The sequence below is a fragment of the Girardinichthys multiradiatus genome, chromosome 19, assembly GCF_021462225.1.
Source record: "Girardinichthys multiradiatus isolate DD_20200921_A chromosome 19, DD_fGirMul_XY1, whole genome shotgun sequence".
In the NCBI taxonomy this organism is placed as follows: domain Eukaryota; kingdom Metazoa; phylum Chordata; class Actinopteri; order Cyprinodontiformes; family Goodeidae; genus Girardinichthys; species Girardinichthys multiradiatus.
In genome coordinates this window covers 27,772,669-27,800,333 of record NC_061811.1, presented here as the reverse complement: position 1 = coordinate 27,800,333, position 27,665 = coordinate 27,772,669, and the positions used below count along the sequence as shown (strand labels likewise).

General features: G+C 39.2%; 1 protein-coding gene across 3 annotated transcripts in view; it reads right to left on the bottom strand.

Moving 5' to 3' along the window:
- LOC124884917 (synaptosomal-associated protein 23-like) overlaps window positions 1-19,272 on the bottom strand; it is a 29,122-nt gene extending 9,850 nt beyond the window's left edge. For 2 of the 3 annotated variants that reach the window (XM_047392966.1, XM_047392967.1), the window contains exons 1-4: window positions 18,993-19,125; window positions 10,477-10,591; window positions 2,681-2,722; window positions 2,389-2,437 (exon numbers count right to left, since the gene is read on the bottom strand). In XM_047392966.1, the coding sequence (XP_047248922.1) occupies window positions 2,389-2,437; window positions 2,681-2,722; window positions 10,477-10,591; window positions 18,993-18,994 (208 nt within the window). In that variant the 5' untranslated portion in view covers window positions 18,995-19,125. The other variant, XM_047392968.1, reaches the window with a different exon arrangement.
- Between the last annotated feature and the right edge of the window lie 8,393 nt (window positions 19,273-27,665).

The window sequence follows — 27,665 nt, the reverse complement described above, 5'->3', positions numbered from 1 at the left end:
GACACGCCTCTTCAACATTGCGTGGTGGACGGGGACAGTGCCTCTGGACTGGCAGACTGGGGTGGTGGTCCCCCTTCATAAGAAGGGGGACCGGAGGGTGTGTTCCAACTACAGGGGGATCACACTCCTCAGCCTCCCTGGTAAGGCCTACGCCAGGGTATTGGAGAGGAGAGTCCGACCGATAGTCGAACCTCGGCTTCAGGAGGAGCAGTGTGGTTTTCGTCCCGGCCGTGGGACACTGAACCAGCTCTATACCCTCTACAGGGTGATCGAGGGTTCATGGGAGTTTGCCCAACCGGTTTACATGTGTTTTGTGGACCTGGAGAAGGCAGTCAACTGTGTCCCTCGTGATGCCCTGTGGGGGGTGCTCCAGGTGTATGGAATCGGGGGCCCTTTATTAGGGGCCATCATGTCCCTGTATGAGCGGAGCAGGAGTTTGGTCCGCATTGCTGGCAAGTCGGACCTGTTCCCGGTGCATGTTGGACTCCGGCAGGGCTGCCCTTTGTCACCGGTCCTGTTCATAACTTTTATGGACAGGATTTCTAAACGCAGCCAAGTGCCGGAGGGGGTCTGGTTTGGAGACCAGTGGATTTCGTCTCTTCTTTTTGCAGATGACGTGGTCCTGCTGGCCCCCTCTAGCCAAGACCTACAGCATGCGCTGTGGCGGTTCGCAGCCGAGTGTGAAGCGGCTGGGATGAGGATGAGCTCCTCCAAGTCTGAGGCCATGGTACTCGACCGGAAAAGGGTGGCTTGTCCTCAACAGGTTGGAGGGGAGTTCCTGCCTCAAGTGGAGGAGTTTAAGTATCTCGGGGTCTTGTTCACGAGTGAGGGAAGAATGGAGCCGGAGATCGACAGACGGATCGGTGCGGCTGCCACAGTAATGGGGGCGCTGTGCCGGTCCGTTGTGGTGAAGAGAGAGCTGAGTCGAAAAGCAAAGCTCTCAATTTACCGGTCGGTCTACGTTCCTACCCTCACCTATGGCCATGAACTTTGGGTCATGACTGAAAGAACGAGATCCCGGATACAAGCGGCTGAATTGAGCTTCCTCCATAGGGTGGCCGGGCACTCCCTTAGAGATAGGGTGAGGAGCTCGGCCATCCGGGAGGGGCTCGGAGTAGAGCCGCTGCTCCTCCACATCGAGAGGAGCCAGTTGAGGTGGCTCGGGCATCTATACCGGATGCCTCCTGGACGCCTTCCTCGGGAGGTGTTCCAGGCACGTCCCACTGGGAGGAGGCCCAGGGGACGGCCCAGGTACACGCTGGAAGGACTATGTCTCTCGGCTGGCCTGGGAACGCCTCGGGCTCCCCCTGGAGGAACTGGAGGAGGTGTCTGGAGAGAGGGACATCTGGGCGTCTCTGCTGAGTCTGCTGCCCCCGCGACCCGGTCCCGGATAAGCGGAAGACGACGACGACAACGTCTCCGAGCAATAATCACCAACCTTCTGATCTACGTCTGACTAGGGCTGCTCTATAAATAGCAGTCGTCTGCAATGCGATATCAGTGCGTGCAATGTCCATATCACAAAGGACTCTGTGGAGTGCAATAGGATCCCTAGAGCCATCATGGATTTTGCATTAACATGGACTGAGCGGGTGATGACCAAGAAGAACGAGCCTGCTCCAAATTCAAAACCTTAAAGCCAAACTCCTTCAGAAGGAAGGTTTTATGTTCAGATGAGACAAAGATCGAGCTGTTGGGTCACAATGTCAGGAGGAATGTTTGGAGAAGTCAAGGTGAGGCTTGAAACATGGTGGTGGCAGGACCATGCTGAGGGACTGTTTAGGTGCCAGTTGTACTGAAGCATGGTACAAAGTGGAAGGAATAATGAAAAAAGTGGACTCCCATCAAACCTTTTGATTCAAATTTAACAACTTGATAGTTGGTCCAACAGGAAAATGATCCCAAAAACACATGAAACCTGGAAAAGCCCCGACCCCAACCCTGTTGAAAGGTAGATTAAAACAACTAATTTATGACTGGAAGAGCAGTAGAGTAGAGAAACAAAAATCTATCCACTTCTGCATTTTTCTGAAATCCATTCAAATAGTCTGTTCTCTTATTATTCCACCCATTTCCTTCACACTGCAATGACAGACGTTTCCTGTACTTCGTGAAAACAAATAAATCAACTGTAGAATTGAGGATATATCAAATTTCCTCCACTGTTATGTGCTCAAACAGAAAATGATCGACCATCTTTCTGCTTGCTTTTTTATAGTTTCCATATCCTTGAGGCTTTTAATCCAACAGTTATTTTTCTTCTTGCCTCGGGTGGAAAAAATATCATGAACGGTTTCCATTCTAAAGCCAAAAATAGCTCTTCCCTCCTTTAGTAATGATGGAAAGTTTATGAGATACAGAAACGCTGTGTTTATGTTGTGAATTGACCTCGTTGGTGGTCAAGCATCTCCATGGTTTTGTTGCCTGTCTGTTGGCTCTGAAAAAGAAAAGAAACATTAATCAGCACGACCCCGACCACACTAGACAGAAACAATAAGAGGTAGAGACATCCTAATCTGACCTTGCTTAAAAAGAAAACAGCTCTAATCTTAAGATTTAAAATGGATGAAAGCCACATTGGTGCATGTGACATTTTGACACTTTCAAGCTGATAAAACAATGCCTGATTTAATAAAACCATCTTAAGAGTGAGTAAGAACAAAAATGTCAACCGTCTCACCTCCTCTGCCATCTGCCGCATCCTCCTTGTGCTTTCCAATGACTGTGGAGGGAAAATATAGTCAATCCTTTTTGGAACTGTTTTATGTAACTTTAATTCTAAGTAGACTATTGATTTAAGAAAATGGCTGAAGCATATGATTTAATTTCTCTAACCTTAAAGGTTTATCATCTATGTGCTTTTAAAGATAATTCTAACCGATGGGATTCATGCACCAGTGACCTCTGTCTTTAGAGACAATTCATTCATGCTTCTGCAAGTGACTGGCATTAACAGCATACGAATAGGATGGACAACATAAGGGATAAAAGGGGAGTCATAGTGTAAACATACAAGGAAATCAGTAATATTTACAAAACAGGCAGAAAAAAAAAAGACCATAACTCAGCAAATAAAGCAAAGGCATAATTCTATATAATCTGTATTTGTTTCTCTACACTCTACCTGCCTTTTTATCCAGGACAGCTGTCTGATTTGGGGTTTTACTTCTAATAAGAAAGTTACAGGCTTCAAGTGTAATCCTGCACATGAAAATTAGTTCAAACAAATCAAATTTCTAACAATTAAGCCTGATTAGTGCACCAGTTAATCAGACGGTTTACTGGAAATGGCTGCGTTTCCCTTGACCGGCAAATCAAACCTAAATTAATTTTTTTAATTTTAAATCTTTCTGTAACAAATGTCATGTTTTCCCCACAGTGCCTTGCAAAAGTAATCACCCCCCCCCCCCCCCCCTTGGCTTTTTACCTATTTTGTTACAGTACAACCTGTAATTTAAATGCTTTTAAATCTTATTTAATGCGATGGATCTGCACAGAACAAGTGAAATGAGAAAACTATATGTAAAAAAACAGGAATAAAAAAAAAAAAAAGAAAAGAAAAACCAGAAAATTGGCATGTGTATATGTATTCACCCCTTTGACTGGCACAAACCTAACACTTTCCATCAGCCCAGGAACACCATTCCCACAGTGAAACATAGTGGTGGAAGCATCATGCTGTGGGGATGTTTTTCAGTAGCAGGGTCAGGAAACTGGTCAGAGTCGAGGGAAAGATTGATGTTGTTGAATACAGGGATAGTCTTGAGCAAAAGTTTAAAAAGGTTATGCACACTGACATTTTCTGTTATTTTGTCCTATTTTATGTTTGAATCACATCATCAAATTGGATAAACAGGGTTGGGGTTGGAATAGTTTTGAAAGGCACTGTAATCCCTTCATTTTCTACTGAATTCAAAACTACTAACTCCATAAAGGAACCTGCTGTTTATTTTCTATATGGACAACGTTCTGGTCATTTCATTGTTGAAATAAAACAGCATCTTTACAGTTGTATGTGTTATGAATCCACAACAATAATCAGCAAGGCAGAACAAAAAGAAAAGTGGAAGCTGGTATCAGCCAAAGTTCTGATTAGTGCTTTCTTTAAGTATAAAGAATATTCTACGAAATATCATAGACGTTCAAAGAAATATCCCTCTCACACTGAAATACAGTTAAATATGTCTTACAATCAAGAAATTACTAAAACAATTTAAATAACTGATTTGAATTTTTTTCCTCAGAATTTTGCAATATATTTGGGATGTCTTAGTTGGAGCTAGAGGGTGACACGGGAGTGGATTTTCTCTCCTGTCCCATCCCGCTCCCACAGAAAAATGTCTTGTCCCATCCCAATCCCAGGCCAGCATAACGAAAAAAATCCTGTCCCGTCCCACTCCTGGTAAATTGACTCCCACTCCCGTCCCGCTCCCATTCAGAACGACTCCCACTCCTGTGCCACTCCCATTTTTGTTTTCTTCATTTAGTCTTTTGGCAATTTCTTTCTTTGAAGGACCAGTTAGGTCCCTGTTTTTAGCTGTAGTAAAGGCCAGTTAAAGTAAAAAGAATAATAATGAAGAAATAATAAAATATTAAACAAGGAAACAGACCATGCCTATCTTAGTTGAATAAACAAAATGTACATAGTTGTATTTTACTTATTTATTAAGTGATCGTTTCCTTTGAACAATGACATCACTTTTATGTTTCAAGTTGCTGGAACGAAAGAAAAATGCACCTAGTAAGAAAAATGCACCTAGCAAGAGAACTGTACTTGTTGAACAAAAGGCCAAAAAGGCATTACCTTCACAATTTAGAAACTGTACCTCAATGGTTCACAGCCCTGGTCCTCAGGGACCCCTTCTCTGCAAGTTTTAGATGTGTGTCTGATCCAGAACACCTGATTTAAATTCTGACATGACCTCCTATACAGGCATCAAGAATGGAGGGTCGAACTGGACAAAATTAATACAATAAAATCATCATTAAATAAATAAATGTTGTGAATGTCCCATAAGTAAAGTAAATTAAAGGTACCATTTATTTATTTAATACATCATTAGAAACAATAAATGTACCATTATATCATGAAATGGACTATTATGCAATTAAATGTGCCACTGAATAATTAAGTATAATTTTAAAGATGACATGACGTAATTAGTGGTACACTTAATATGTAATGATGTATTAAATAAATTGTACATTTAATGGTACATTCAATTTTTTTCTATTTGACAACATATTTATTTAATATCTTCCCTTGATGAAGCCTTCTACGGAGTCCGCGAGGGGACATGGGGAATTTTTTCTTTTTTGCGTTCCCACGCAATAGTCTTTGCGTTATTTCGCAATACTTTGTGGTATAGTTTCCAAACCAGATAACTGCAAAAATGAAACAAACACTACACCTGTTTTGATATTTATTGAGTTTTATTTTGAAATCAGCATTAAATAAAATTATCTTCAAATCAGACTAAAAGACAGTTTTTATCCACAAGCTGTCAAACAAACTACTGAACTCTGGAACATAAAACTGCAGGAAACCACATCTGTGACACTTTATTTCCTTATTACTGCTGCATGATGTGTACCTTTTTTTGTACGCCATTAGTGTTTTTGTTTTTATCGTGATTTGAACAGTTCTTCTTATCCTAAGCATTTTATCGCATTGTTTACTGCGTGTTAACCTGCATATGACAAATAAACCATATCAATGACATATCAGTGTTTGTTTTATGAGCAGTTTATCATCTGTGCTGCTGCTCCAAAATGCCGAACGCAAAAGTATTGCGTGGATACGCAAAAGAAATACATTTCCCCCATGTCCCCTCACGGGCTTCCGTACCTTACCTCTTAAATCTTTAGAGCACATGCAGCAATTTTGTTGGTGAGATGAGACTTGACACATGATGGTACTTTTGGTTTGATGAATGAAGAGATGCAGGACTGATTTAATCCAGAATCTGTCTTACAAGTTTCCATTAATCACTGGTGAACTTGATTACAACTAAACACGTTTTACAAGCAGCAGACTGCGTGTTAACACCGCTGCATTCAACTCTCCTGAAGTTCGGTAATATTTGTGACTTTCCTGTCAGCTCTATGAGTTTAATAGATAAGTCCTTATTTCTGACTTTACGTTACAAATCCAATTTTACCACGTCCAGTTCTCCACCTGCGTTTGTTCCCTCCATTCTGAATGCAGGTGGAAAACATCGAGCAGAAGCACTGTTGGCTTGTGGGTCGTGTAGTTCGTTAGACTCACATTATAGTATAGGCTTCTTGGAAAAAAACTACACAATGGCGGCGTCGATCCAAGTTTTTTTTCTTAAAGTTTGTAACAAAGTCTCAGTTTACATTTCCAAGGACAATTGATCCTAGTTTATTTTCCCTCCTATTGGTTAGCTCCCGTTCCCGTCTGCTCCTGTTCATTTTTTATCCTGTACCGTCCCAATCACGGGATCTTTACTGATGCTGTCTCCCGTCCCGCGGGTTTCCCGTGGGAATCCCGTGACCCGTGGGACTCCCGAAAAAATGTCAGCCTCTAGTTGGAGCCTCATAATGTTAGAAGCTCAAATACTATTATTTTAAACATGATTATCTTTTTCCAATTATTCCAACCAGCAGACTCAGTCAGGTTTTGTGAATTATTGTGGATTACATGCAGAATACCAGCCCCTGAAGTCTAAAACTGGCCCTCCGTGGTCTAAACTAATCATCATTGGCAGAGATTTTTCAATTTCAATGCCAACAAACTTAAGAGATAAAAACTTTTTATGATTAAATAGTTTTCATAGGAAGGGTGATGTAGGGAGGCACAGCAATGAAATACGAATTGATTGACTAATATAAAGTGTACAATATTTTTGAAGAATGAGTTATATACACTGTGTTAATTATTGAATGGATCAATGAATGGAGTCTTTTTCTTGTCAAAAATCTCATAGTTTTTCAGACCCAAACCTTGAGTTCTCAGTCTTTTCTTACCATATTTTAATCCATACCATTTACAAAAGTAATAAGGAAGGAAGGACAAATGCCAAATGGGTGGAATAAATGGATGGATGGATGGATGGGTGGTCAGATGGACGGACCAACAAATTGACAAATGCATGGATGGATGGCTAAACGCATGGGGGAATAAACAAATGGATGGATAAATGGACACCAATGGATGGATGAACTGGAAAACAGATGCATAATGGACAAAGTTGCATGGATGGATGATGGTTGAACGGACAATCAGACAGGTGGATGGCCGAACTGATGGATGGACAAAAGGATTGAGGGACGGAACATTTAAACAATGGGAAAAGGAAAAAGTCTGGAACTACAAATATTTCCCATACTTATCTGGAGTTGGAAAATACTTAAAATATCATACTTTATAAAGCTGTATGAACTATTTAGAAAGACATAGTCCCCCACCCAGACAGATATGGAATAGAGACTCTGATCAGGTGACAACAGCTGATCAGGTCAAACTCACACAAAAGTAAATAGACAAAAACACAAATGAACATTGAGAATAAAAGTATAAAGAAGGAAAGGAATGTGGTCAGTTCAGGTAAGCTACGCCCTTTCTGCATCTATTAATAGAAAATACTGCAGAGAATCCTAAGACCTGAAGCAGTTTAGCACAGGACTGCACAGTTGCTATGACTAATTAGGAGTTAACAGAGAGGAGGGAACAGATTCATCATTTTCCCTGTTATGTTTGCTCTGAATACATTCATCAGTGAGCTGAGAAACAGACAAACACAAATTGGCTATGGAGATGTGTTGAGCTCAGCCAGGTTTCTGTTGACTTAGCCAGAACATCCCTTGTTCGGATGAACATTACATCATTTCTTCTGCAATCCTTGAGCCTGGCCAATTAAGCCTAAAACTGTAGTTGCTGCCAACGTTTCCAGATTGTTGTGCTGTGCCAAATCTTAGTTGTAGAACATTTTAACTTATCATTGGTCTTAGATAACTTAAATGGCAACCTATATTTATGCTGCAAGTTGGTACAAAGAAAGCATAAAGCAGAACTTTCTCACATTTCACACGTTGCCATAAATTATCAAAAGGATTTAGGTCTGGACTTAGAGTAGGCCATTTCAGAAATAGGCTTAGCTCTAATGAGCGCTGCTACCCATCAACTCAGAACAGCTACCCTGTCTATGCTGAAGAGCAGCAGGCCCACAGCATGATGCTGTAACAACCCTGTTTTACAGTGCAGATGGTAAGTTCAGGGTTAGGTGAAGAGTTATTTTCAACGGCACACAATGTTTTCATCTTTGGCCAAAAAAGCATCAGTTTTACTCTCATCTGATCAGAGTACTTGCACACTTGCCATTTCCCCTACATGGATTGGAGCAAACTTTGGTTTTTATTTCAACAACAGTTTTCTCTTTGTCAATCCTCCAGAAAGACGAAGTGAATGATTAACAATTGTCCTGTCAACATATTTTCCCACCTGAGCCATGGATTTCTGCAGCTCCTCCAGAGTTACCATGACTACTGCTCTTCCCGCCCAGCCTGTCAGCTTAGGTAGATGACCATGTCTCTGTAGGGTTGCAGGTGTGCCATATTCTTTCAGTTTCTTGATGACTGATTGAACTGTACGACGGATGGTTGGGATTTCGCTTTGTAACGTCACCCTGCTTTAAACTTCTTCACAAGTTTCTCTATGACCTGTTTGCTGTGTTCCTTGGGCTTCATGATTCTGTTTGTTCATTAATGTTCTTCAACATGAGGCCTTCACAGAACATCTGAATCTATGTTGACATTGAACTACACACAGATGTACTTTCTTTACCAATCAGCAAACTTCTGAAATTGTTTTATTTAGGGATATCATAGTAATTTGCTATTTTGTGTTGATCTTTCACATTAAACTTCAGTAGCATGACAACCTAAAAAGGGTTGGAGGTAGAAGAACATGTCTGCAGAGCACTGGATTTTTATCCCCAAACAAGAAATGTGAAAGTCCTGATACACTTTCAGCCATGCTTCAAGTGTTTTAGGAACGGGCAGTTACCCAAAGCCAGAGTGGTTAGCAGAACTAGCAGAGGGACGTTCCCATGCCCCTGTGCTTGGTATGACCTCCTTAATCAACCAAGCAGCAGCACAAGGAAGAAGAAGACAAAGGCAGAAAGAAAACCACAGGTTTAGTTAAAACACAGATAGCACAAAAACACAGCTGAGAAAAACAAGAGAAGTTTTGAGCTGAGCATTTATATTTTGGGGTTTTTATTTTAGTTATAAGACTCATTATATGGTGCCCTGTAGTGCTGATTAAAATATTAACTCCAGGATAATGAAGCAGATAAAGCTGACAACAATCAAAATGTAAAAAGCACTGACAGGTCAGGGAGCTATCAGATTAAATCAGGGGCCATGCCTGATGTAGAGATTATTAATCTAATTTTTTTCTTCTGCAACAAACTGATGGCTAAAATAATTGCTTCATTATATAAAATAATAATATTTTTCTCCAAGTATGGCAAAGTTATTGATTGTTGCTGTTAAAGAAGCAGAAAAACAACAGAACTGATAATCAGATTTATGGCTCTAATTCTTATACATTTAAATTTTCATGATTTGCACATTTAGAACCTTCCTACCTTTCTTAGCTTTTATGACATGATGCAATTCACTTTGTTTATATTACATAAAAAGTAACCTATAGCAGGTCACTAGATTAGGACTGGATCTGGTTTTGGATGCATTCAACAAATGAGTTTCCATGTTCAGGGATGTTTGTGGTGGACGGTTTTAATCTTTACTTATAACCACGTATCCATTCCCACTACTTCCTCTGTTTATGCATCTGCTTCACAAGAATTCCTGCTTTACATATTCAGATTCTCTTGCTACATTAGTTTCCATTCATTTCCATGTAGAAAAAATAAACTGGTTGGCTTCTAGAATGAAACACCTGTTCTGACTGTGTTTATTGACGATCACCTCTCCATTGGTACCTTGTGTTTGGTATTGTCTGTTTACAGAATTACTCAAAAGGTTCAGCAAAGATTTGCACGAACATTTCACCAGATGAGGAGCATGACCCATTTTAAAAGTGATTAGGTTCTGATGTGCAAACCCAGCACTGTAACCAGGAGTTCTTTCTATAGCCTAGGCAGTGGATAGGACAGCTTGTTGCCGTAGATGCAAATATAATTTCCATGTTCCCTGGACAGACTCCAGCTTTTACAAACAATATTGACTAAAAAAACTGTAGATAACCTCAGTAATAGGCTTAAATGTTAGGGATCACATGTTTTCAATCCCCATATTCTCATAGGAAAGTTTATTTTGCATATTAAATTTTTATTTATTTGCTCAGTTTGCTCTAAACAAAGTGATCAGACTTCAACTGTGAAACATTTTAGGTTTCATTTAATTTGCCAAAAATCTAATATTTGTTCAGAGAGAAACGGACAACAAGAGAGTAAGAAAAATACTTCAGTTTCTTTCACTCAGTACCTCATCAGTCACATGGTTGGCTCTAGCGGCCATTTGTTCCACAGTCATGTCCTCCATGTTGCTGCTGTCCTGTTTACCGGCTCCGCTTTTGGCCCCGAGCTCAATATTCTGCGGCCTGAAGAGAGAGAGATCACAAGTCAGTAAATAGTCCCCTATGAAACTTTATAGTTAACCATTAAGTTTTACTAACAGAACACCCAAATGAGTATGAACTCAAGAATGATGGGTATGTATACGGAGAGCAAAGTATGTTAGACAGCAAAATAACTTGGTGCAGGTTTTACTCACCATGGGCTAAATAACTAAAAGGTTTGGCTAAAAACAGGGGAAAAAAAGAATGATTTCTTTCTTTTGTTCAAAAACAGAAATCAGGAGGAGCAACATTTTCTAAATGTGACTCTCCAGGGACTGTTTGGTTACTAGTATTCAAGGTATACCAATGTTATAAAGGTTACCGTTTCAAAGCCACTCAAGCTCTCCAATAAACCCCGATGGATTACCAAAAGCCTTTAATATGAGATACTGTAGAAACTGCCGGAGTGAGTGACGTTTTGACCTAAGTAGGGCAGTAATGAGCCTCCCCGATTTCTTGCTGCGCACTGCCCATCAGCTGGGAGAGAAAAGACAATCTCAGCCTTTCTTGCATGGATATGTTTCCAGACATGAAAAGCTCCTGGAGCAGACAGCCCTACTAATTTCACTCTTTTAAACTTGTTTTACTCTATAAGGATCAGAATGACGAAAGGCTTTAATACTCTGCACAACAAGCACGTGAAAAACATTTTATATTCTATTCTATATAGTAATATCACTGTTTGCAATATACTCATCGCAAAGAACTGCCTGGCCTGCAATAAATGGCTGCTGACCAGGTCAGAACCATGCATTCAGGTTCTCTGTGCTTGTGGTATATTTAAACGTAGCATAAAACGTTTTAGAGGTAAAGAGGTGGCAGGGTGTTAAAATCACTGTTCTGAAGAATTTATTCTGAAACCATTAAATTGAGCTCAAGGTTACCATACAGTGAGTCTCCTACTGGCCCATGCCTGTTGCACCTTCAGATCCACAATACCGGGCTACAGCTCAATGCCAGTAAAACCAAACACAGGATGTCACTCACCTTACATCCAGCATGTGCAGTTTTGTGTAACAGATACTGATAAGCATGCTGCTTCTATAAAACACAAATCAACTCCAAAAATAGTCTGTTTTATAAACCTTGTAAGCATTTTCCACAACATAAATTATAAATACCTGCATTCAAACAGAAATTTAAGACCTACTTCCTGATTCAGAATCCCCTTCTTAGCACTGCAGAAATCAACCAATGAAACATTTCTTTTACCACAACTTACAAATGAAAAGCTGTTGTGTCATAAAAACCAGAGGTGAAATAGTTACACTAAAATGAAACACTACATCCTCTTTGTATCTTTGTAGAATGTGAAGCAACAGCTGTGAAACTGTTGCACTTCAAATGAAACAATGTGTATGGTGACATTAAAATGCAAATAAGATACAAGTTTGGTTCCTTTTATAGTGCTTGAGAAACCTCTTAGACCATTAAAGCTCGACACCCACAAAAGTTTAGTGACTTAACTCCAGCTATCTGGGTGGTTTCTGAGGGCGTGGCGTCACTGTGTTTTTCAAGTATTGCCTAATAATTCTGTTTGCACTGTGTAATGATAAAACCATTAAGCACAGACTATTTTAGTAGGACAGGAAACATTAAAATGACTGGCACAATATCAGCCTCAACACAAAGGTAGCATGAGAGTCAGCTCATGGTAGGCGAAGATTTATTTCTGATTGTTCCGTCAAGGGATGAGAACCAGTCAATCATCAAAACCAAGTTCAGTTTTTTTTTCATTCCGACACTAAAGTTTTTAGATAACATGAAGGAAGTACAGCTTTGTTCACTACTGTGTTTCTTCCGCTCTTGTCAGTGCCTTTTCTTTTAAAAGTTCAAGCGACAATTTTCTGTTTTGCAAATAGCCTCCGGACTCCGGTTTCCTAGTCAAACCTACAGCGGGGAGAAAATGAGGTGGAAAAATGGGTAGTCTGCTTGGCAGGCAGCTCAGAGATTTAATGTTGTTGACTCTGCATTTATATCTTTTTTCTTGGACCAGAGAACACATGTTTCACAGAAACTTAGCTATTTTCTGACAGAACATTACACTTGAAATGACACAGATGGAAGTTTACATCTATAACACTGAAGGCAGATTTATTAGGAGCTACAAGAGAAGCTGAACATGTCGATAGAGCTGCCAAAATCATTTTAGTTGATGATTTAATGAAGGAACTAAGTCTGTCCAACAATTTATTAATCAATTTAGATCATGACTACGCTTCTTCATTAGTTTCAGATTGTGTTAGTGTCACTAGTCATCATCCTTTTGCCATTAATTTAATAATCACCTGTTTCTTATGCAAATTGAAATCTGCCCACAACAATCCTGTGTGATGATTTTCAGCTTTGTAGCTAAATGTTATTTTAGTAAACACGAAAGAGATAATCTGTCTGTTCAAATTAAGTATTATAAAGGACAAAAAAATAAATAAAATCACAAATCACAGAAATGTAAAGTTAGCTTGTTGGTTTTTATTCACCAGGGGTCAGCAACCTTTACAAACCAAAGGCTCGTTGTTTCCTTCACTCTGGCACTGACATTGAGGAAGTGGAAGAGAGGGCGATTTTCCATGTTGGACATGAACACAGCATTGCACGCACAAGAGCGTAATGACGTCAGTAGCTGCTGGTACCGTCAACAAAGCAAGGCTGATATAAAGCGCTCGAAAGTATGTCTCCACTTTTCAAAATGCGATGCAGATTACGCTCGCTGCAATATTTGTGATGTGTAGTGCAAGGCCTACAAATAAATCTGAGGAAGCACCTGGTGAAGCACCAGGTTTTTCTCAAGGCTGAAGAGTGCAAAACTTCCATCAGCCTCAGATTTACGGCTACAACTGCATTTGTTCGTCGTCGGAAGCCAGAAACATGTGAGAAGAAATGTTTGAAACAACTGAGATATTAATACAAACAGCTGGATGTTGTTATGATATATATACAGTACAGACCAAAAGTTTGGACACACCTTCTCATTCAAAGAGTTTTCTTTATTTTCATGACTATGAATATTGTAGCTTCACACTGAAGGCATCAAAACTATGAATTAACACATGTGGAATTATATACTGAACAAAAAAGTGTGAAACAACTGAAAATATGTCTTATATTCTAGGTTCTCCAAAGTAGCCACCTTTTGCTTTGATTACAGCTCTGCACACTCTTGGCATTCTGTTGATGAGCTTCAAGAAGTAGTCACCTGAAATGGTTTTCCAACAGTCTTGAAGGAGTTCCCAGAGATGCTTAGCACTTGTTGGCCCTTTTGCCTTCACTCTGCGGCCCAGCTCACCCCAAACCATCTTGATTGGGTTCAGGTCTGGTGACTGTGGAGGCCAGGTCATTTGGCGCAGCACCCCATCACTCTCAAATAGCCCTTACACAGCCTGGAGGTGTGTTTGGGGTCATTGTCCTGTTGAAAAATAAATGATGGTCAAACTAAATGCAAACCGGATGGAATAGCATGTTGCTGCAAGATGCTGTGGTAGCCATGCTGGTTCAGTATGCCTTCAATTTTGAATAAATCCCCAACAGTGTCACCAGCAAAGCGTCCCCACACCATCACACCTCCTCCTCCATGCTTCACGGTGGGAACCAGGCATGTAGAGTCCATCCGTTCACCTCTTCTGCGCCGCACAAAGACACGGTGGTTGGAACCAAAGATCTCAAACTTGGACTCATCAGACCAAAGCACAGATTTCCACTGGTCTAATGTCCATTCCTTGTGTTCTTTAGCCCAAACAAGCCTCTTCTGCTTGTTGCCTGTCCTCAGCAGTGGTTTCCTAGCAGCTATTTTACCATGAAGGCCTGATTCACACAGTCTCCTCTTAACAGTTGTTCTAGAGATGTGCCTTCTGCTAGAACTCTGTGTGGCATTGACCTGTTCTCTAATCTGAGCAGCTGTTAACCTGCAATTTCTGAGGCTGGTGACTCGGATGAACTTATCGTCTGCAGCAGAGGTGACTCTTGGTCTTCCTTTCCTGGGGCAGTCCTCATGTGAGCCAGTATTTTTGTAGCGCTTGATGGTTTTTGCGACTGCACTTGGGGACACTTTCAAAGTTTTCCCAATTGTTCGGACTGACTGACCTTCATTTCGTAAAGTAATGATGGCCACTCGTTTTTTTTTACTTAGCTGCTTTTTTCTTGCCATAACACAAATTCTAACAGTCTATTCTGTAGGACTATCAGCTGTGTACTGTATCCACCTCCTGCACAACACAACTGATGGTCCCAACCCCATTTATAAGGCTTGAAATCCCACTTATTAAACCTGATAGGGCAAACCTGTGAAGTGAAAACCATTTCAGGTGACTACCTCTTGAAGCTCATCAACAGAATGCCAAGAGTGTGCGGAACAGTAATCAAAGCAAAAGGTGGCTACTTTGAAGAACCTAAAATATAAGACATATTTTCAGTTGTTTCACACTTTTTTGTTCAGTATATAATTCCAAACTTGTTAATTCATAGTTTTGATGCCTTCAGTGTGAAGCTACAATATTCATAGTCATGAAAATAAAGAAAACTCTTTGAATGAGAAGGTGTGTCCAAACTTTTGGTCTGTACTGTATATATTAAAGTTTATATATTGAGAAATAAGTATGTTAAATTGAAAAATTTTGAGATTTTAATATTAAAGGAAGTAACATTTATCACGACGTAAACACAAAGTATCGAAAACTGGTACCGTTGAGTACCGATACCAATTTCCAGGTACCGGGCATCAGTACAAATGTGAACTGTGCCCAACTTTGTGTGTTTGGAGATATTTCACGGACAATCAGGGTTTCTTATCAAGATTATGCCATTTTTAAATAGAAGTAATTTGATCATGTCATGAATTGTCTTTTATATTATTGCGTTAACCATCATGATATACTGTAAATGCTGAAGTGACCAGCAGAGAGCTCTGCTTCCCGAACGTTTCACTGTGTGCTGGCGGTCAGCTGGATGAGCCAAGGCTGCTATATTTTTAATTCGCTAACCAAAAAAACAAATTTGGGTATTTGGAAAAGTTCATAGAGGTAATAAAAATGGACAGTCATGTGTTGGGACCCACAGCCATGAGTTACAACGTGAAAGGCCAGTACAAACTTTCCTGGAACTTTCAAAATAAATTGCATTAACCTACTTCCGGCACAGCAAGGAAACGGGGTAACTGTGGACTTCCTGTGACATCGCTGGCCAAATAAAAGCACCCCCTTTCCGATGGTCCGATGTCTTCCACTGTTCCTCTTTGTGGGACCGGGATCGGAGAGGCAGCTAATGTCTCTTTGCTGGCAAAGACAGACAAACTCTTCAACGGGATCCAAGGGTGTCATAAGATCATGCGATCATATGCACAAGATAAGTAGAAATAAATCACTGTCTGCGTATCCGGTGATTTTCATTCATGAACGGGGTAATCAAGGTACAAGCATTGCTTGACTGTTGTCTCTGAGATCTGCAGAAGCGAACTGTTTCCAGAGAGTTCCCAGCACGACACCGAGTGCAGCTGTTCCCCAAGGAGGACAACAGAGGCCGCATCACCGTGGTTACGATAACGTGCAGTGTGGTTGGCGGACACAACGAGCCACCTTTCATCCACAGCTACGGAGGTTAGCTGGAAGCTAACCATTTGTTGACTGTGGACATTTCTTCAAACTTCGTCGTCGCCCCGGACAGCTTTTCCTCAGCATGGTCAGAGGTTAGGTTTGGGCAGAACAATAATAGAAAGATTTAGATTGAAATAATCTAAACGTTTTTCATTTTATGAAGTTTGGTTTTGTTTGTGTTGAACTCAGCTATCTTAGTGCTAGCAGAATATCTGCAGCACACGTGTTCAGGTTGTGTTCTTTGTTTGTGTGTTCTAAAGTTAAGACTAACTTTATTTAAAGGGTGATTTTAACACAGAAGATTGATCATAACTCGCTGTCCGCGCTTATGCATTTTAACCCTTTTATTAACCCTGGTATTTTAAAGGTATGTGTTGATTCTGGTGCTAAGCTATCAGCTTCTTTTGTTAGCTCAACTGCTAACCGGTAAGAACACATGCTTGCTACTAAAGAGTATTTAACAGAAAGGTTGTTAGTTTTCAATCTAGTAAATAATAGTCCCTAAACATTATTTTACTAAATCTGATAACTAAGTAAACACCATTAAGCCCCATTTCTCCAGAAAGATTTGTCTCTTTTCCAAAATATTCCCTTAATAATATTTCTTTAAATATTATTTTAATAAATAAAGGCAGCTAATGAGACCCCGTTGAGAATTAGTCATCCAGAAGGTTGGTTTTATTCAGCAGATCTTTCTTAAAACATTATTTTATTAAAATAATATTTTATCTAATCTTGCATTGTGAAAGGTTGTCTAAAGGTATGCTGATTATTGCTTAAGTTGGTTCCAAGACTAACTTAACTTCACTTCCAGATTCTTCAAGATAATCCTTGGTTCTCAAACATGAATAACATTGAATGGTAATGTTGCATCACTCCTTCAGTCATGGTTCTCAATCATCTTTAATCAACTTGTTGATATTTTACATAGCCCATTAGTCTTCGTTATTCTTTAATTCTGCTTGGTAGTTTAGTTGGATTGTTTTAGCATAGTAAAGAGTTTGTTGATTGAAATATGTTTGACTTTGAGTTGACTTATTTTTGTTAATAAATTCTTGTATTTTAAAAAATTGTGTGAATTCATTCCATGTGTGTGTAGAGTTTATGCTGTTCAATAATGTCAGAGCTCATCTCACACCTTTCTATTTTGTCATAATACCATCGCTTTACTGGGCTGGTATTCACAGGACAACCCTTAACAGACCGAAATATTATTTGATAAAATATTAAAATATTAATATTAAATAACATTGTCAGATTCATAATCTCAACACATGACTATAGGAGCACCTTCTATCACTCTAAATAAGGTAACACCATTTTAGAGCCAAACATCTATCAAGCAGCCAACCGCAAGCTGGCAACCAGAGAAAATAGCTTGAATAATATCATCCCAATATACTTCTGTTACTCTAAAAAGATCAAAACAACCACAAAGGGTATAATTTTCTTTTCAACAACCACATTTACTTGAAAACTCTTAAATTTATCAAGTATGTGGTCTAAATTTTTACTTTTGTATATATAGTTTGTATATCAGTATCATAAATAAACATTATAGGTAACATAACCGCAATAATTATATTATTTTAGCAACAGTGAGAATAATTGTTGCTTTTCTGTTTTTATCAAATTAAATTATTTGATGCATTTGCATTTTTAGCGTAAATACAGTCTAACAATTTAAACAAATGCGTCTATCAGTTATGATATCAGCTCCAACCACAAAAACGATGTAACTGAGAAACAAATAACCATCAATATAATTTTGCCAAATTCCAATTTGTAACTATACTCTTATTTGATTATTTAACTGCAATACGTTTTCAAACCAAAGTGATGATCATGTTAAATTATGTTTATTTCAATAATGACCGCAATAAGTGTTGGTATGTTTTCCCCCTATAATCGAGGAGCCCTAGCCTTAAAAAAAAAAGAGGTTGCACATATACCAAGCAGGGATAATAGATTTTTTTGGTAGCAACCTCATTTAATAAATTAGCAGAAACATTAAGGATATAACAAGCCTTAAAGACAAACCGACTCATGTTGAAGGTGTTCACTGCACCAACAGAAAGTGGATGAAAACAATAACCCCAACATGGAAACGCATTTCTTGTTCTTCTACCCAAACTTGTTCCTCCAGATCTTACTGATGAACAAAGTGACGTCTTTTCTTATCCCAGTCACATTGAGTTAACAACTTAGTACAAAGTATTTTTACTCTGGCTGTAATTAAATGTGTGTTGTCATAAAAGTAAAGTTTGAAATTAAACGTCCAAACCAGTCAGATTCTTTGTTTGTGCACAAAATCTTGCCTAATAAAGCCGATTCATTTAATTCTTTAAGGTTTAAACAGGGTTAACTGTTATTTGTACTATGAACACACAACGTGCTGACATATGACATCATGCTGAAAAGTCCCAGCCTAGACGTTTCGTTTTTCCGAGTTTACAGATGACACAGTTAGTGCCCAGGCTTGGTTTCCCCACAGATAAACAAGCTTAATGGCACCAAAAACAGGCTGGTTAGTCATGTCCACTGATACATTTACATTGAGGCAATGCACTATCCAGACACCTGATGACACCCAAGTCACATATGGATCACTTGAGAAACAGGTGACGTTTGGTTGGACGAGAAATATTAACCAAACGCATTTAAAACTGGTCTGAACCAGGGACGTCAAAACACGCCCAACACAAGAAAAGCTCAACACATAACTCCATTAAACAAACTTTTAAAGTTACAAACAATGCCTTGTAGAAAGAGAGAATAATCTATGAAAGGTCTCTTACATTGTTTAAAATGTTGTAGTTGCTCTCCTGTATCCTGGTTAGAACAACTAGCTCGCCAGTTCCGCTTTCCTGGTAACTTTCTAACGACACCGCTCAAACTACGCCTAGGGGAAAAAATGACCAGATATTTGACAAGGTAGTCGGCACTTACTGTTAACCAGGTGAGGGAAAACTCCTCCTTCTTCACGGTATGTAAAGTAGAGGGTGACACGGGAGTGGATTTTCTCTCCTGTCCCATCTCGCTCCCACAGAAAAATGTCTTGTCCCATCCCAATCCCAGCCCAGTATAACGAAAAAAATCCTGTCTCGTCCCACTCCTGGTAAATTGACTCCCACTCCCATCCCGCTCCCATTCAAAACGACTCCCACTCCTGTGCCACTCCCATTTTTGTTTTCTTCATTTAGTCTTTTGGCAATTTCTTTGTTTTGAAGGACCAGTTAGGTCCCTGTTTTTTGTTGTAGTAAAGGCCAGTTAAAGTAAAAAGAATAATAATGAAGAAATAATAAAATATCAAACAAGGAAACAGACCATGCATATCTTAGTTGAATAAACAAAATGTACCTAGTTGTATTTTACTTATTTATTAAGTGATCGTTTCCTTTGAACAATGACATCACTTTTATGTTTCAAGTTGCTGGAACGAAAGAAAAATGCACCTAGTAAGAAAAATGCACCTAGCAAGAGAACTGTACTTGTTGAACAAAAGGCCAAAAAGGCATTACCTTCATAATTTAGAAACTGTACCTCAATGGTTGACAGCCCTGGTCCTCAGGGACCCCTTTCCTGCAAGTTTTAGATGTTTGTCTGCTCCAGAACACCTGATTCAAATTCTGACATGACCTCCTATACAGGCATCAAGAATGGAGGGTCAAACTGGACAAATGTAATACAATAAAATCATCATTAAATAAATGTTGTGAATGTCCCATAAGTGAAGTAAATGTAACATGAAAGAAATGTAACATTAAATGTGCCATTAAATTAAAGGTACCATTTATTTATTTATTTATTTAATACATCATTAGAAACAATAAATGTACCATTATATCATGAAATGGACTATTATGCAATTAAATGTGCCACTGAATAATTAAGTATAATTTTAAAGACGACATGACGTAATTAGTTGTACACGTAATATTTAATGATGTATTAAATAAATTGTACATTTAATGGTACATTAAATTTTTTTCTATTTCACAACATATTTATTTAATATCTTCCCTTGATGAAGCCTTTCTATACGGAGTCCGCGAGGGGACATGGGGGGATTTTTTTCTTGTATATGTCCCCACGCAATAGTCTTTGCGTTATTTCGCAATACTTTGTGGGATAGTTTCCAAACCAGATAACTGCAAAAATGAAACAAACACTACACCCGTTTTGAGATTTATTGAGTTTTATTTTGAAATCAGCCTTAAATAAAATTATCTTCAAATCAGACTAAAAGAGTTTTTATCCACAAGCTGTCAAACTACTGAACTCTGGACAATAATACTGCATGAAACCACATCTGTGACACTTTGTTTGCTTATTACTGCTGCATGATGTGTACTTTTTTTTGTACCCCATTAGTGCTTTTGTTTTTATCATGATTTGAACGGTTCTTCTTATCCTAAGCATTTAATCGCATTGTTTACTGCGTGTTAACCTGCATATGACAAATAAACCATATCAATGACATATCAGTGTTTGTTTTATGAGCAGTTTATCATCTGTGCTGCTGCTCCAAAATGCCGAACGCAAAAGTATTGCGTGGAGACGCAAAAAACCAAAAAAAAAACAATTCCCCCATGTCCCCTCACGGGCTTCCGTACCATACCTCTTAAATCTTTAGAGCACATGCAGCAATTTTGTTGGTGAGATGAGACTTGACACATGTTGGTACTTTTGGTTTGATGAATGAAGAGATGCAGGACTGATTTAATCCAGAATCTGTTTTACAAGTTTCCATTAATCACTGGTGAACTTGATTACAACTAAACACGTTTTACAAGCAGCAGACTGCTTGTTAACACCGCTACATTCAACTCTCCTGAAGTTCGGTAATATTTGCGACTTTCCTGTCAGCTCTATGAGTTTAATAGATAAGTCCTTATTTCTGACTTTACGTTGCAAATCCAATTTTACCACGTCCAGTTCTCCACCTGCGTTTGTTCCCTCCATCATCCTGAACGCAGGTGGAAAACATCAAGCAGAAGCACTGTTGGCTTGTGGGTCGTGTAGTTCGTTGGACTCGCATTATAGTATAGGCCTCTTGGAAAAAAACTACACAATGGCGGCGTCGATCCAAGTTTTTTTTTCTTAAAGTTTATAACAAAGTCTCAGTTTTACATTTCCAAAGACAATTGATCCTAGTTTATTTTCCCTCCTATTGGTTAGCTCCCGATCCCGTCTGCTCCTGTTCATTTTTTATCCTGTACCGTCCCAATCACGGGATCTTTACTGATGCTGTCTCCTGTCCCGCGGGACCCGTGGGACTAGGGTTGCCAACTCCTTGATAAATAAATAAGGGACACCTCCTGGTAGGGCCGTCCAACCCCACTGTCTGCACCTCTACCGGCCTGGTGATTTTTTTCACCATTTTTCTTTGTGTGAAATGACTTTGGAAACATTGGACTCAAACCCAAATTTAATTCGATGCATGTTTTTGACTGATACAAATATCCATGGAAAAACAATTATTCAGCAATTTATAAAATAATTTATTCTTTTTGCAAAATAAAATTACTAGACAAAAACAAATATCCTTCTAAAATAAATAAACCACTATTGAAAAGACCTCGGTCCTGCTTAACTTAAAACAATCTAAAAAAGCATAACAGTATAATGCAAAACATTTTCGTAATAGTGCATTTAGTGCAAACAAAAAGTCTGTAGAAAAGTTGTAAACATAAACACTTGTGCCTTAAAGGCCATGACTGTACAGGTGTAGTGAAAAAAATATTGAACTATATAGTGAACTAAAACGGCAGTGCTGAATTATGTAGAAACAACCTATTTTTTCCATTTATATTTCATTTGAGCTCTTGCTGCTGCAAGGAGTTGTTTGCTTTTCAGGACTACAGAGTAAAACTCTGAGCAGGACATTTCATTAATTAGACGACAATTAGCTCACTTCTCATTAATTCTGTAGAACATTTGTTCCTCACATCAGTCCACTTATTTTTCATGATGGAGAAAATATTTTCCACAAACCCACTAGAAGAAGGGATGCTGAGGACAAAGGGTACAATAGCCTGGATGTTGGGGATGTCAGCTGCCTGAAGAACTTGCATCCACCTCTCTACTGTTCCTATCTATCTATCTATCTATCTATCTATCTATCTATCTATCTATCTATCTATCTATCTATCTATCTATCTATCTATCTATCTATCTATCTATCTATCTATCTATCTATCTATCTATCTGTCTGTCTGTCTGTCTGTCTGTCTGTCTGTCTGTCTGTCTGTCTGTCTGTCTGTCTGTCTGTCTGTCTGTCTGTCTGTCTGTCTGTCTGTCTGTCTGTCTGTCTGTCTGTCTGTCTGTCTGTCTGTCTGTCTGTCTGTCTGTCTGTCTGTCTGTCGATGATGAGAGCACAGTTGCAAGAAAGTGGGACAACTTCGCCAAAACAGGTTACGAGCGCTGAACAAGCACGGACCTTTTTCTTTTTTGTCACGTAAGTGGCGAGGAGACGCTGGGGAAACCGTATCTGATGGGAAAACGCGACTCGACGTCTGTATCTATCCTTAGCAACGGTACCTGCTGGCCAATGAGATGAGCCGAAATATTCTGTCAGCTCATTGGTCACAGCAGGATATGGCTGGTAATGAATTTACCGTAATGTTAAATATAAAGCACCCCATCATTTATTGATTCTATTGACATTTTAGTGAAGATTTTTGATCCACCTAATAATACGGGACTACGTGCGTCCCATTTCAGCTCAATACGGGACGCGTACTTTTTATTCTAAATACGGGACGATTCCGTTTTTCAAGGGACGGTTGGCAACTCTACGTGGGACTCCCAAAAAAATGTCAGCCTCTACTCTGAAATCCAAGCCTCTAGCTCTGACTCTGCAGTGTAATTCCCAACTTTTTTATGCTTCGAACCACAAAAGCCTTTTTCAAGGTGACTGCAAAGATACTTTGCAGAAGGCCTGTATTAGCTGACAATGATTAAAAGGCAAGAGTTTTATCCCTGTAACTGTACATAAATGCTTTTCCACCTACTGCCAAATACTAACAAGGTAAAAAATGCAATCAGTTTACAGCCTCAAGTTTGGACAAATCATGCTTCAAAGCTCTCCTCACCAAGACTACCCATAGTTCCTGAATGATGACTCGCTCTCTTTGCCCATGTAACTTTTATAGAGTCTACATTGCATGCATTATTCAGCAATAACACAGAGACCATCTGGACGTCTGTGAGTGTGTTTTTGCCTGTGTGTCTATGGAGGGATGCTTCACAGTTAACTTTCCTGCTGCCAACATTTCACGCCACATCCAACAGTGCTTGAAGAACTAAGAATTAGTGCTTCATCTATAATTACAGCTAAGGTATAATGCACGTGCTCTCCCACAGCAGATGTGTACGTGGAAGAGGAAGAAATGTAGAGTCAGAGTACATGTATTAGAATCTACCAAAATTGAATGCTCAGGATCAAGCTCTTTCATCACGCCGTTCCCCATTAATATAAATGGGAGCGCTGCCCTAATTCCATAATTTCTAAATCATACCTGTTAGTCGAATATGAGGAGACAAAGGTACAAGGAAGAGCGGAGAATAGATTAATCTGCAGCCTAATGATGATGTGTCAGGGAGAGACTGAGAGCAGCAGAACAAGAGATGAAGGGATGGATGGAGAAAAAGAGACAGGAAAAGAATGCTGAGAGGTCTCCATCTGTATTTTCTGGCTTTGTTTTTTCTGCCGTTGCCAAAACCAACATCACACAGGCCAAATCTATTCTTGCCGATTCTTCTCCCCATGTGTATTCTGTCCAGTAGAATGTGCTAAAATAATTAAATGGTTCATTAGATCTAGAGGAGAGTACCAGGGTTACAGTTGTGCATAGGAGCATGCATGTCTGTGACTTGGTGCTGTGCATATGTCATGATTTCAAGGAGCACATCTGGTAATTTCTGGCTCTGGTCCAGTTGTATCACTCATCTATCTTTCCTCTCACAAGGGTTAAAACATGGGAATGGGGGAACGTTTCAATGCCTTGCTTGATTAAACTTAATTTTACATTTGGCTAATTCTGCCCATGCCTGATACTTGTCAGGACAAAGAATTGGCTGACCAAGCATGCATCTCAATATTAAGAGATAATTTCATTCCCTCATCTCTTCACTGCAGTCTACTCTTTTTTTCAATTTGAATTGAGCTCTCATATGAAGCAATTTGTTTGAAACTGGAGACATCAATAGCCATTAGCCTGCTTTACACGGGAGGGCCAATCATGGCAAGCTAAGACTCATATATTATTAATGCACCTCAGGTTTCCCTCAAAACAACGCTTCTTATAATTTTTTTTTTTTTTTGCATTATGCTGCCAAAACTGACAAGTCAGTGGTTTCAAATAATGCTTTTAAAGCAAAACTGATGAATGTTTTCAGCTAGCAGTACCCCCTATGATGGAAGAGAGATGATTGTGTCGCTCTGGTAGTGTCTGGATTGATGAAAGCCTGCTGAGGTAAAAAAGGCAAGGAGATGTTCAAATGAGGTTTAAAAATTTCAGCATGTTTAAGTTGGTCATTGTCCTGTGTCCTACAAAAGGACGAGGGAAGTTAAAATCCTGTGCTAGGTTTGAAGTGCTAATGTGCAGAATGATCCTCACATTAATTTGCTTCTTTTCAGGGCCAAAGAAGAAACATTTTTATTTTAATGAGACGCACTTTATGCAGGATTAAGATTATGTTTGACGATAAAAATCAGACAGACCGTGCATGATCTTTGCAGGGTTTTAGAGAGCTCTCATTGCACTTACAATTCTGTGCCCTGGGGAAGTGTAAATGAAAAGTAAATGATAAGACAATGAGTTTTTGCTGATCACAATACAAAACATTCTAACAGAGCAACATTTAGAGTTGAGTTGTGCAGTTTTGGTTCTGGCATTAGATTGTGCTATGTAATCTGTGGTTGTCTAATGGTTGTCTACATTGTATTTTAACACTTCAAGAAAGTACCAAAACAGTCTGTGGCAACATGCTTCTGGTTTGAAATCATCTTTTATTTGCTCTAATTTGTGGAAGATTACACTAAAACATTTTTATATCGAATGCATTTTAATCAACAACAACTAATAATGAGCAAGTTCTTCATGAGATACTAGGTTTTGGCACTATTTATCTAAGACGTTTGTTGAACTCTGGTTTATTTTGTAAACTGTTGAAAGTAAGTGTTTCTAAATTTACCTGAGCTTCACTAGAGTAAGAAAACCCTACATTGTACAGAACTATGTAAATGTTTTCTGGATTGGATGAAACTGGGAAAACCTCTTTAAGAGTGAAGGCACCAGGGTGCTGCTAAGTTAGAAATACTGACCAAACTCGTTTTTCTGGGGGATTCTATGAGAAGATACAGGTAAAAAGGTTTTTCTTTGAAGAAGGTTGCACACTTCAAATTGTGCAATCCAGCATGCTGCACCCAAATCCTCAAGACAGAATCCAAAATGTCTCTGTGTTTGTGCACTAATCAGTGTGATCTGAACACACAGGTTGAAGTTGTTTTTATTTTTGTAAGTCTCGCTGGAACAATTATGAAATTATATATTACAGTGCCTTACAAAAGTAATTAAATCCCTTACATTTATTTCACATTTTATGGTCTAACAACCACAAATGTCTGTATTTTTATGCACCAACACAAAATAATACATATATCTTCAAACTGTTTTTATAAAAAAAATATATAAAAAGTGTGTCATGCACACATATATATAAGTCCCAGATTTAACAGTTTGTACTAGGCCATCCCATCACATGAATATCCATTCATCCGTCAATCCAGTCCTACGCTTCTTTAAGATCAGGTAGGAGGTCCGGGAGGGAAACCCAGACATCCCTGTCCCCAGCTGCACTCTCCACCTCATTCTTGTGGATCCCAAGGTGTTCCCAGGTCAGAAGGGATTTATAGTCCCTTTCAGCGTGGGATGTGCCCAGAACACCCCCAAAGAAAAGCGCCCAGGAGACATCACGATCAGATACAGAAACCAATTCAACTGGCTGCTTTTGATGCAGAGAATCAACACCTCTGCTCCAAGCCCTCTAGCCAGATGACAGAACTCCTCATCCTGTCCGTAAGGGTGAGCTAAAGGTGATCCTAGCCACCCTATGGAAGAAGCTCATTTCTGATGCTTGTATATGGAATTTCATTCTTTTGATCCCCATGTTTCTGCAGACGAAGTCCCAATCCTACCATCACCGCTGAACAAGAGAGGGTTGTCCTGTATTTAGCTGGATCCATCTTCCAGTCAACTCCGATCAACTCCAATGTTCTAGTTAAAAAAAAAAAGCTTCCCCACAGCATAATGGTCCCACCTCCATGTTCAGGTCAAACATCTCAGATTTTAATTTGAAACCAAAAATGGAAAAAGCTGTATCCCTTTCCTTACATTTCACAGTTATTTTTCTATGTGTTGCTGGATCATCAAAAATTCCAATAAAACAAACTGAAGTTCGGGTTGTAACATGCCAAAATTCAGAAACAAATCAAGAGACATGAACATTTTGCAAAGCAAGTACCTTGGTGCAGTCAGAAGAAATCTTGTTCACAGAACCAAAATAGTATTTGTTTGTGTCACTGTGAGGTAAACACACAGAGGCTCTAAAGCCTGAAACTGTTGAATTTTTATGAGTCTTGCTGCAACTATTATGAAATCATATTATCAACCCCACAAGACCCTGGTTTTGATTTTTCCTCCTCATCATCTGTAAATATGATGCCAGGGCCTTTCTTTGAAAGCCAAACAGGTACACTCTGCAAAACCTCAACCCCTCAGGTTGTTGTTAGCTGTAAACATGGTTCATTCAGTGAAGCAGACTCATCCAATACATTCTTGTAATGTTTTTGTATTTTCTGCAGCCCTCATTTGATAAATCTAGTGAAAAAGGATGGGGTTGCTTGAAGTAAGTGGGTAAGGCTGGTATAAAACCCTAACCTGCTGTGGGAGGTATCAGCAGCTCCACGTGGGGCAAACAGTCTATAGGTGAACTACAGAGGCTCCCTACAGTTCTGGTTCTCCAGCCTTTCTCAAAGAAATCCAGAGTGCTCAGATGATCAAACAACAGCAATGACAGCGCTCAAGGATAGTGGACAGAAATGTTAAAGAGCAAAAGAGGATCCAAGAAACTGTTTGAGCAAAAAAGCTAAAAATCTTCAATTGAATGAAAACTCTCACTTAACCTTTATTTAGGGTTAAGTGAGCCGTAAAGCACCTCCTCTTCTGGTCGTATACATGGGTTATCTCTGATTGTAGGTATTTCATCATAAAATAACCTGATAAATATTTCAGTAAATGATTGTAATGTTTTTCCTTCAAGTCTTGAACAACTTTTATAATAATATTTCATTTTATCTGTATTGTTTTAGCAAATCCAATAGTTAACATTATTTGTTTTTTTTATCTATAAATCAGGATTGGTCCAAGGTGGTATGAGTCCATAGCAGAATTGCATTTTGGAGC